Source organism: Elephantulus edwardii, unplaced genomic scaffold (assembly GCF_000299155.1).
Source record: "Elephantulus edwardii isolate Elephantulus edwardi_28Jun2011 unplaced genomic scaffold, EleEdw1.0 scaffold00047, whole genome shotgun sequence".
In the NCBI taxonomy this organism is placed as follows: domain Eukaryota; kingdom Metazoa; phylum Chordata; class Mammalia; order Macroscelidea; family Macroscelididae; genus Elephantulus; species Elephantulus edwardii.
In genome coordinates, this window is record NW_006399797.1 from 17,709,655 (window position 1) to 17,722,270 (window position 12,616).

The following is a 12,616-nucleotide window of genomic DNA, read 5'->3' on the forward strand; positions in this document are numbered from 1 at the left end:
TTTTAAAATTTTTTATTATTTTGTGTACGTGTACCGTCAAATCAGATCTGACTGGTACAGGAGGAGATTGTCCCTCCTTTTCCAGTGGATTTGAGCAGTGTTGTTTTTTTTTAAGTGAAAGAATATTGAAATGACAGCTGTGGATATGTGGTTAGAAGATCTATCAGCACACTTTTAAGCCTTTAAAATGTGTACATGCTTTAGTTATATTCCGTTCTATAAATCTGTACTTTGGCTCAACCTTAAAGTAAGATAATGTTAGGAAAGTATTCATTACTGTATTTCTTTAAAATTTAAAAAGAAGAATTAAGACTGAGAAATTTTGGAAGCAGCAGTAATGTCCTATGTAACGTGCCTCCCAAAACTATGCACTTTGTTAAATGTCGATAGTTGTAGAGGGGCTTCAAGCCTTTTGTTCATAGGGTAACTGTGAGTTGTAGGCTACTTGAAGGCAAACAGCTGATAAATTAATTACTTTGAATGTATCTGCATGTATTATTAAAGTGTTTAAAATGTTGCTTTTGCAAATATAAGAATATTTACATAAAAATTACTTGAAATACCTGCTAAATTATATGATTGCTATCCTATGACTTACTGACTTGTATTTCTCTACCTACTCCCTTTCTGTTTGAATGAGTTTATTTAATGCATGTATGATTTCTACAATCTTCCTCTGTTCACTCATTAGCCTTCAGTTTTTCATTGTTTATTTTTTTTTATTTTTAAATATGCCTCAAATTATGTCTAACCTTAGAACAAAACTGTGTGTGTATGTGTGTGTGTATATATATATACATGTATAGATAGAAAAAACTCATTTTGTCTTTTTCAGTTTGTAAGTATCAGGTAACAATTACAGTTTTCCTTAAATAACATAATACTAGGAATTAATATAATCCTTACCTTTACAATTTTTAAAGAACATTTGAAAATATTAAAATAATTATAAGGTTTTGGTTTTAGTTTTTATTTCATTAAATTTTCAAGCAAGTTATTCTTACGTAGAAAACAGTTTACCAGCAAAACTGCTTTGAATGTTTCTTCAAATGTGATTCACTAGAAGGAATAATGGTGACAAGTTAATACATTTGGAATCAGACAGGGGTAAGAATACTTGGCACTTCTTGGTTCTGAAGAGTTTGCTTACTATTTTTTTTTCCCCAACTATGCATTTTCTTTTCCCAAACAAATTTTCAGAGTTTTTAGTATTTGTTTGTTTAAGAGATTATTTTCCATCAATAGTAGTAGTTGTTGTTGTTGTTAATGTTCTGTCAAATCACCTGCAACTCATAGACAGACCCTATATACTGCAACTGTAAAGCCTGCTCTGTCCTGAGCCATTCTCACTGACTCTGACACACCTACTCCTATTGCCCCAGTTATCTTGTCAGTCTATCTCATCAGGTCTTCCTCTCCTGCACTATCCCTCGACCTTTCTGAGCATGATGTCCTTCTCTACTGATAGGTCTGTAAGTATGTGAGACAGAGCTTCAAAATCCTGTCCTCCAAAGGGAAACTTTGTTTAATCCTCTCCACAACAGTCCCATTTGTTTTCTCGGTGGTCTCTGGTATGTTCAAAATTCGTCCTCACCACCACAACTCAAAGGCATCAATTCTTAATCTGTTTGTCCTTATTCATTGTCCAGCTCTCTAATGCATAGCAAGTAATTGTGAAGACCATGGCCTGGATCGGGTGTGCCTTGGTCTCTAGACTGACATCATTGCTTCTCAGTACTCTGGAGAGGTCAGCAGATTTTCCCAGTTTGATTCTTCTTTTTATTTCCTGACTGCTGGTGCTAAGAGTATTGATTGTGGAGCTGAACAAATTGTAATTGTTAACAATCTCAGTCTATTTTGGTGCTACCAATTGGCCCAGTGGTGAGAATCTTTGTCTTCTTGATGTTGAGCTTCAGTCTATATTGAAGACTATACAATTCTTTTAACTTAGTATTTCCTTAACATTCTCTATATTAAACTGGGTGGAAGGGTACTTTGATAGTCAGGACTGTAGTCCCTTCAGTAATTCCTACACTTTTTAATCGCTTCTTCAACAGTGGGCTTGTTTTTGGCATTGTTGTTTAACTATAGTGTGTATTATAGTAAGGAAAATAAATTATTGTGATTTCAGACTGAGAATACAATAGTTATTGGTCTCAATGTTCTTCTGATTATTTGAAATTTAACCTTGTTTTTTCCTTAACCATTTCATGCCACTAAAGAAACAAGTTCTGATTACTTCTTTTTCCTGAGAATTGTTAACATAAGCTTCTTATTTTAGTTCCTTGGGCCAAATGTGGAAAAATTTGTTGTTGTTTATGTGCCTTCACTTGGACTCCCAACTCATGGAAATTTTATTTACAACAAATCAAAACCAAAGAACTTCCTCAATGTCTCCTTGGTCCTTAAACCCATTGTTGCAGTTACTATGTCAGTCTAGCTCAGTGAAAGTCTTCCTTTCCTTGACTTACTGTCTACTTTTCCAAACATTATGTCCTTTTCAAAGTCCTGGCCCCTCCTAAGAACAAGCCCAAAGCATGTGTGGCCGAGTCTTGCCCCCTTACCTCTTAGGCATGTCCTAGCTGCACTTCTTCCAAGACAGATTTGTTGGATCTTTTGGAATTCCATGGTATTTTCAATATTCTTTGCCATTACCACAATTTAGAGGCATCAGTTTTCTTTGTTATTCAACTTTGATATGCATGTGACTTGTGTCAAATACACCTTACGCATGTTTAAACAAACATCCTTAGGTTATTATTTTAAAAATCCTCAGAGGCTGAATGGCCTTCTGATTGCCTACTGTTAATAAAAGTCCTAGTTTGAGAGGAGATTAGATTAATTTCGCACTTATTGTGTGTCGTATTATCTTCATTTAATTGTCACTTCAGTTTTCTAAAGTACTTTTATTGTTAGGTGCCATCAAGTTGATTATGATTCATAGTAACCCCTTGAACAACAGTCCTGAGTCCTGTCCTGTCCTGTCCTGTCCTATCCTATCCTATGTCATCTTTATTTTCTCTGACACATCAGAACCCATTGCAGGATTCACTATATCAATCCATGGGGATCTTCCTCTCTTTCACTGACCCTTTTGCTTCTCAAGCATGATACCCCTTTTAAAGGAGTAACCTCTCCGAGGACCATGCCCAAAATATGAGACAGAACTTTGCCATTTTTTCCTCCAAGGAGCCTTCTGACTGCAGATTTTCCAAAACATAACTGTTTGGTTCTTTTGGCAGTCTGGGATAGTCAGCACTTTACTCCAACACCATAGCTGAAAGGCATCAATAATTCTCCTGTCATCGTTACTCATTGTTGAGCTCTCAGATGTATAGCAGGTGATTGAAAAGACTATAGCCTGAGTCGGGTGCACTTAGTCTTCAAATGGACAGTGTTGCTGTTCAGTATTTTCAAAAAGTCCCTGATGCTAGACTTGCCCATAGCAGTAGGTCTCCTGATCTTCTGTTTATACAAAGGCTGTTATGTAGGTGGTGTTATTTCCACCCTATACCAAGGAAACAAGGTGCTGTGCAATCCTAGTAAATTGCAGTAGAATTCAGACCAAGTTGGGTGTGTTTTTTGTTTGTTTTTGTCCCAAAGATATTTTTTTTTTCTGATGCTGTGTTTCCTACTGTAGTGTTTCTGAATCTAAAGTTCTGTATTTTTATAATAAATTAAAATTCATCTGTACATTAACTTTAAGCATTTAATAATATAAATATCCTCTTACCTATTAAAGGATGATCATTACTTTGTCAGGGTACTTGTGCATTTTCTTTTCTTCTTAACATTTTTCTCAAATTTATTCTTTCATTGTGTGTTATATAAATTTTTAATAGTCATTTATTTTTTTATAAATAATGTCTTTTAATTATAGATTTTATAAGAAATTACATACTTATATTTTTGACATTGTAAAGTACTCACTTTACATCTGTCTGTTTAGCTGATTGATGAAAGTTTGTATTTAAGTGTATGTCTTAAAAATGTGTAACCTGCAAGTTAAGATTGGATTGCTTTCATTTTCCTCTAGAACAATGTTGGGGTTTTTGTTGGTTTTTTTTTTTTTTGGTTGTTGTTGTTGTTTTTAATAGAACTGTATTGACTAACCTTTTTCATGTAATGACATATATTGTTGCTTTTGTTACTGTTTTGTACTATCAAGTCAGAACTGATCCATAGCTGACACCCCCCCCACCTGGTTTTCTGAAATAATAAAACACTAAGAAAAGATTGCCCATCCTTCTTCTCCCACAAAGTGGATGGTGGATTTGAACCTTCTGCCTTTGGGATTGCAGCACAGGTTCTCACCAGTAAGCCACCAAAGCTTCCTAATGGCATATATAAACATGAAATATTTTTGTATCACCCTATAATTATCCTGCTGCTTTTGGTTCTAGGTATTTTTCATTAATTAGCCATGTCTCCTTTGTTTTCACACTACTCACCCAGTACTGAAAGGGCTGATTACTTAGCATATATAAAAATTGCTTTTGAATGTAGTATCTTTGTGGGAAAGTAGACAAAAACATCTGTTCATGGTGATGTATTTAGTAAATACTTTGTTTTCTGGGAAGAATAACATTTTAAGTGATGCATTCGAAAATTTTAAAATGCTTATATAATGCATCATTCAAAATCGTACTCATTAGTGTGCATTTTTTACTTTAAACCTTTAGAATGAACTCTTAATTTACAACTTGAGATAATAGCAAAATAGGATTCTCAAACATTTTTATATCATTTACTTTCTTTCACTCATTTTCTCATTATATATCTCCTTTGATCTTATTTTTAGAATTTAGACATGAATTTTTAATATGTTTATGAAATAGTTATATAGTAATATATAGTTATGAATATATAATATATAGTTATGAATGTATTAGCCAACAGGAGGACTTGGTCAAGCTTCAAATGCATATTTCCTTAAAAAATTTCTGGAATTTCTTAACTATTAGTTTAATTCATTTGATTATACAGCCTATGATTTTGGAAAGGAAATATAAGATTAAATGCTTCCTAAAGAAAATATTTGAGTGTTATAAATATTTCTGTTTTTAGAATGGTGTGTAACCTCAGGAGAGTAACGTGTATCAATAGTTAGAAGGTTGTTGTTGTTGTTATGTGCCGTCGAGTCACTTGAGTTAGAAGGTACTATTTCATTAAAATTGTAGTCAGCTTCAGAATAATTAATTAAATTAAGAATTTTTACTTAGAAGTAGTATGTATGTGCATTACGAAACCTTCATTGTTGTAATCCTTCTGTTCTTAAAGTGATCATGTGTTCCTCCTTTATTGGATTCATAGTTCCCTATCTGATCATTTTCCATGCCCACACAATCAACTTTTTTTAGGACCCCATCCATTTAAACTAAGCACAAAATACTTCTGCTTCTTATCATCAAATATCCCTCCTTTCTAGCCCCACTTCTGCTGGATTCTGTTTCCTTTCCCATCCATTTCTGTTATTGGAATTATCTTCTTGTTGTTGTGTACCATAGAGTCAAAACACACCTATAGCTGACCCTCCATTGGGTTTTTGGAGGCAGTTTATCACGCACACAGGAGGTGATTGCCCATTCTTCTTCCACGGAGCAGCCGGTGGCCTTGAACTGCAGTGCAGCTTCTTGCCACTAAGCCACCAGAGCTTCCTAATAATACATGTACTATATAACCTCTTTAGTTATCTTACCAATGCCTAATATTTATTATTTACTTGCTCAATATGTATTCTTTCATTTGCCATAGTTAGTAGCTGTCTCTGTAGGACATTCAAAAAGACCACCATCTTGCCCCAACATATTCTTTTCTGTATCCTCCATTATGCAAAAGGCTGCACCCCTTCACTTTCCCCCATTACCCTTTTATCTAGTTGCCGCTATAGTCACATCATTAACTTTTATTATACTTAAATTGATTGTATCTTCTAAACCTAAGAAAATGTGTATCAGTACCCATGTCAGTGTCACCACTCTGGTGTTCTTATTACCTCATTATCTTCTGGCTTAGTGATAAGGAGTTGGGCTGCCAACTAAAAGCACATGGTTCAAATCCACAAACTCAGATCCTCTTACTTAATCTACTGCCTCTGTAAACCTGCTAGAGGGTTAGCTATGGGCATTTCCAAGTTGAAGGTACACAGCATTGTCATTCTTCAGAATTATCTTCCTTCAGTGATGGCTCTCTACCAGCTCTTGAGTATCTACAATATTGTGCCTCTGGTTATAATTAGTATAACTCTCCACATTTTACATTGTAATCCTCTTGATGACATATTCTATATTATGAGTGTTTGATAGTTTGCTAATACAGGAAGAATACACATACATGGAAGTATATACACAGATTTTTTGTTTCTTCAATTTAAGTATATGTATGTAGCACTGTACTCCTCTCTGAGGAAATGTAAAATTGAATATCACATATTCCATGACTGTAACATCTTTGCAAAGAATTTATTTTCTAATATAGGAAAAGAGGGAGCTGTAGGGTTTAGTATGCTGGGAAGCCAAAGGCATATGGTATGAAACCACCACCTGCCTTTGAATTAAAGGTGGGTGGTTTCCTCACATGCAGCTTACTGCCTCTGAAAACGTGCTTGAGGGTCAATGTCAGCTGTGAGATGGTTCCAGCTCAACAATACATAATAACAGTAAGAGGGAAATAAAAACAGTTATTTAACAAGTGCCATGAAATTTACATCAGTTATTCACAAACTGTGTGTGTGTGCGCATGTGCGCGCATGTATTTCGGTGTCCTTGTCTAAGTTTTTTCTTATGTTGTGTTCTTCCCAGTTTTATATGTTTGTTGAATAATTTTTCTACCTATATGATTCATATCAATTATTTGTATATAATCATGAAATATAAAGCACAACATTTTTCTGTTTAAGTACTTTTAGTACAATTTTAGTAGATGGAATAAAGATTGTGTAATAGTGTTTCTAAATCAGTTCATTTCACTTAAAAATTTATAGATGGACTTTTTTATTGATGTTATTACAGTTTTCAGTTTAATGTAAAGTACCTACATAGTAATTAAGCATTAAGAAACAATTTATTACATAATATTTGTATTTCTATTTTTGTGGAGTGAAAAGTGAGGTTTTGAATCTTCCATGTTGTATAGTATGATGTGCAGATGGTAACTTATGACTTTAATGCTTTGTATACTTTCTTTATGCTCTAATGTAATTAATTTGTTTCTAGATGCTGGCATCACCATCTACATCAGGTCAGCTGTCTCAGTTTGGGGCAAGTTTATACGGGCAACAAAGTAAGAATTTTGAATTTATTCTGGAATACTTCATTTAAAGAGAAAAATACATAAATACTAAATAAAAAAAACACCATTGCTTCCCATATGGGTTTATTCTAGGGTTTAAAATGAGAGATATTTAATTTTCAGAATTATTCTTATTTCACTTCTTGGTGGTTATACTTCACTTATATAACAAAATGTCATTATTTTAAACCTTAAATTTGCTGTTATTGGATATAGGATAGTTTGAAATATAATGTTTCTATGTTTTTTACAATATTTTTGGAGAAGCATTTGCTCATAAGTTAAAACCAGACTTGCTCTTTGTTTTTAGTTAGAGGAAGTGAAAGGGTTCTGATTAGTTGGTTAGTTAGGCAGTTTGTGTTTAGAGACCATTTATGACTCTAAGACCATCATGTAGGAACAGTTTGTGAATTGTTCTCTGTTTTAGGAAATATTTTTTCCGTAGCTTTAACTGAGTCAGAGAATAGAATCTAGATTTTGTTGACTCACAGTCAGTGTGTTTTCTCTTGCACATTAAGATTCTACTTAAGTATTCTAACACTTTTAAGGTACTTAGCCCAGTGCCTGGCGCATAGTAAGCTCTCAATAAATTTTAGCTGTTATTACCACATAAATTTTTATAAAATTAAATTTAAAAATATTTTAAAAATTAATTTTGCTAATTGTTATATATTAATCAGATTTTATAATTTCTGGTAATTCGTTTATATGAGAATGGATTAAAAATGCTTGAAGTTTCCATTTAAAATTATAGACTAATCAAGTAATTGCAATAAGAAATCTGATAGTTGATAGTGTTAACCATCTTCAGATAAATAATTTTATTTGGAACACTTTCCCAGTATAATAAAAACCAAAAATTTTATAGGAGTCAGAATAGTGTCCATACTACTTTTGCCCTTTAAAATTGAAGTTTAGTATAAGGAAGAAGCTTATTTTGTAGACAACCATAGTTCCCATCTACTTTTTTCTCTTTTTTTTTTTTCCCCCCCACCCTCCCAGAGAACAGTTTACTAAGACAGACTTAGAATACAAAACTTACTGATTTTTATATTATAAATTGTCCTTTAGTCAAGTAGGGGAAAAAAATAAAACTTTAAAAATATCAGTGCATTAAAAAAAAAGTTACTTTTCCCTTAAGTGTTGATTTTCATTCTTGATTGAATATTCATTTTAGTTCTTGAGCTAAAACTAGGACTCCTCATAGTACACTAGTTAAAAGCAGCTGCTAGCTAGCTTAAAAATCAGTAATTGAAACCTGCGAGCTCCTCATTGTCTACCATAAAAATATAAAGCGTTGGACATACTGTGGTAAAGTTCTACTCTGTCTTACAGTGTAAATAGGAGTCAGGATGAACTCAGTGACGTTGGATTTGGGTAGATATTAGTATCCTGGATGTCTACTTTTCTTTTAACTCTTACTGTGGAAATGACTTTTTATTTCTCTAGAGCAATTGTGAAGAATTTTCTTTGTTACTTTTTAAATTCTACAGCTTATCTCAGCAACTATGGAATACAGAAAAATTTTCTTTGATGAATTGATGTTGTTTTATACAGGAGTATGAATGAAAGTGGTTTTGTAATATAGTCAGCTCTGTGAATATTTTAAAACATGTTGATGATAGCTTTTTGCAACCTGAAAATGTGAAATTATAAGTAGGGTAATATTTAAAGTTTTAAGTGAAATCTAGTGACTTTTGAATGGTAGGTATTATCGTGTATAACTAATTACACTGAGGATTAAGGATTTAAATTACTAAATTAGCAACCTTTTTTATTTTCCATTAGAAAGTGCCTTTTTTCCAGGCACTGTTAGTATTAAAAAAGTCATATATGACAAAAAGCTTTTATAGCTCATTTTATGAAATAGCTACGTAAGAAACCCTGAATGGTACAGACAGGCCTGACAGTCTGCTTCTGGAAGGGCACAGCCTTAAAAAATCCTATGGGTCATAGTTCTTTTCTGTACATGGAGTCTCCATGAGTGTAAATTTACTTGACAGTAATTTAAAACTACATCAATGAAGCACTTTCTGGACATTGAACCAAAGCCAATTCTGAAATGTTGCAGCTCAGAGCACACTTACTCTTTCTAGAGTATAGCTCTAAAATATGTAACGAGTGCTGAGTGTGGATTGCTAGTCTTCTTCTGATAGACTAGGCTCCCATTTTTATCCCACTTGATTAATGAGGTCCGTTAGTTGTCTGAACAAGCAAACACCATGCTAGAAAGGAAGTATAAGATTTTAAGGTCAAGATTTCAATAATGTAGGTAAGATAGAATGATGAGGTTTGAACTGACTCTAAAAAAATAGAAAATAGAAGAAATATAAGTAAATGAATATAAACTAGAACTGTTATGCTTATCACTGATTACGTATATATCATACTGTATATCTGGGCATTGGAGTTGAAATAACAGTGTCCTTCGTCGTCGTAATTGTGCCCCCCCCCCCATCTCCCCCCCTTACATTGAGTACTACTTTTCACTCTTACTCAGATTCGTGGGGGGATTGTATACCAATGAAACAATGAAGGAATTTTACTTTTCAGAGAGAGGAGCGAACTGGAGGGGTTGGGGAGGGCGAACAAGAAAAGTGCAACAGTGAGTGAATGGAAACCCAAAATCTCTGTAAAGAATATATGTTTGGAAGTAGTTAGAAGTGAAGAAGGAGAAAATGGAGGCCATTTCCTTCCAGTAAGATTTTTAGCCTCAGAAACTTGGTGGACAATCACCATGAATACGATAAACTTGATAGCAGTAGGCTTGAAAAAGCTTTGCTATTTTGGATATTCAGTTTCTTGAACTTGAGTGAGAGTATAGTTGGCGAAAACTTTTTTTAATTTACCAGCAGGTTTTTAGAGCTTTGAAAGATAGTAGGAACAGGAAACTGCTATTTGTCAAGCGTTTCCTATATGCATATTGTAGTCTCATAGGTTAACTAGCTGTCTAGTTGAATTCATTATACATTTTCAATCCAAATTCACAAAGAATCTGGCTGTAGCTTGGAGAGAAAATAAACCTGCTTGTGATTCTAATCAGTATCCCTTCTGCTTTGAGAAAGACTGTGTGATTGTTAGAGTCTCTGAATTTTGCAAATAATTAATCAAAAGATTAATTTCAATCTTACCTTGAGGAATCAGCCATTGAACATCTTATGGACTACTTTTCCTCTGTCATAAGAGATTTCCTTGACATGGAATCAACTTGACAGGAACTTGATTGTAACATTGGGCTCAAAATTGTTAGTGATGTGAGGATGACATAGTAGTTTAGGGCAAGGTTCCAAGCTGTTCATAAGGATCTTATGAGTTCATGACACCTAACAACAGCTTACTTTATGGATAACCAGAGCATAGATAAAAGAGAAGGTGGTGTCATTGATATTTTAAATAGGTGAATGGCTGAGAGCCAGGAAATTATGGGACCTTTAAACCAATACTTGGACTAGTACCTATATATTAAATACTCTAATGGCTTAGTGTTGTTGCCCTGTAAACTCAAATCCAGCAGGTGCTCTACTAGAAAAAGATGGGCAGTCTCCTCCTGTGTGCTTTCTAGCCTTTGAAAATTCACTGGAGGAGCAGCTATGTGTGAGTTCTGACTTTGGTCGTTGAGTTGAGTGAAGTAATGCCTACATACTAAATGCCCTGGAATTTTTTGCTGTCAAAAGATGCATGGTATATTTTGAGTAACCACCGCGTCAAAACCAATCTATATCTGACCGTCCATGGGTTTTCAGAGATATTAATAGCAGAACAACTATTGGATTTGAACTGCCTTTCTTTGCATTGGCAGAGCAATTTCTTACCTCTGATCCACCAGAGCTCCCTAATATACCAAGTACATAGGTACTTATAGGTACTGTAATACCTAGTACACAGATTAAAAGGTATGTGTTAGGTGGCATACGTATCCTTTTTGAATATTGGGAGGAAAGCACAGTTTAAACTGTAGCTGTACCATAGGGATGGGGTAGGACCCAAATCCATTGCTGTCAAGTCAATTCTGTCTGGCTCATAGAAAACCTTTTAGGTTAGTATTGACCCACAGAGATTCTAAGGTTATAAATCAGTATGAAAGCAAAGTGTCTTGTCTTTTTTCAGTAGAGTGTCTGGTAGTTTGAACTATTGACCTCATAATAACCTCTGAGTGTTTAATTACGGCACCACAGAGAGAACTGTTTAAAAAGGAGGTTGAAATTGAACAGTTATTTATTGTGCTATATATATCTCATATATATATATTTTTTTTCTCAACCATATCTCTCTCTCAACCGTATATATAGTAACTATGTATTATTGTAGTTTTTGTTGTTATGTGTTGAGTCCCTTGTGACTCATAGTGACCCTATGTACAGCAGCTCTAAACCCTTGCCAATCTTACACCGTCTCTGACACACCTATCCCTATTAACCCAGTTACAGAGTTAATCCATCTCACCGAGGGTCTTCCTCTCCTGCGCTGTCCCTACACCCTCCCAAGCATGACATCTCTCTCCAGAGACTGATCCGGACTTGCAACATGTCCAGAGTATGTCATACAGAGCTTCAGAATCCTTGTCTCCAAGGAGCAGTCTGGCTTCACCTTCTCCTGAACAAACTTGTTTGTTCTCTTAGCAGTCCATGGTATATTCAGTACTCTTCTCCAGCATCACAGCTCAAAGGCATCAATTCTCCTTCAGTCATTCCTCATCATTTTCCAGCTTTCCAATGCATAGCAAGTGACTGCAAAGACAATGGCCTGTATCGGGCACACCTTAGTCTCCAGACTGACATCATTGCTCTTTAGTACTTTGGAGAGGTCTCTGACAGCAGACTTTCCCCAGTGCAATTCATCTTTTAATTTCCTGGCTGCTGGTACCAAGAGTGTTGATTGTAGAGACAAGCAAACTGAAGCTGTCGACAATCTCACTCTCTTCATCATCCATCATGATGCTCCCAATTGGCCCAGTAGTGAGAATTTTTGTTTTCTTGATGTTGAAATTCAATCCATATTGAAGGCTGCAGTCCTTGACTCTCCGCAGCAAGCGATTGAGGTCCTCCTCAGTAATATAGACAGATACAGATAGTTAGATATAAAACTATAAACTATATGTATAAAATTAATATGTGTGTGTTTGTATATATATAAACTTTATATCTGTATAAAAACTCTGGTGGGGTTAAGTCTCGTTATTAACCTTCATTACGCATATGACACAACCTTGCTTGCTAAAAGTAAGGACTTATCCACCAGATGCTCTGCTGGAGAAGGAGGGACAGACTCCTCCTGAACCAGTAAGATCGATTTGATGGTATACACACAGAAAATATTTTTTTTTTTT

General features: G+C 34.6%; 1 protein-coding gene across 1 annotated transcript in view; it reads left to right on the top strand.

Annotated features, from left to right (window-relative positions):
- Positions 1-12,616, top strand: part of CNOT2 (CCR4-NOT transcription complex, subunit 2) — a 170,555-nt gene that overhangs the window by 116,972 nt on the left and 40,967 nt on the right. Inside the window, exon 4 of the mRNA XM_006886084.1 lies at positions 7,215-7,281. Within this exon, the coding sequence (XP_006886146.1) occupies positions 7,215-7,281 (67 nt within the window). The remainder of the gene's footprint in view (positions 1-7,214; positions 7,282-12,616) is intronic.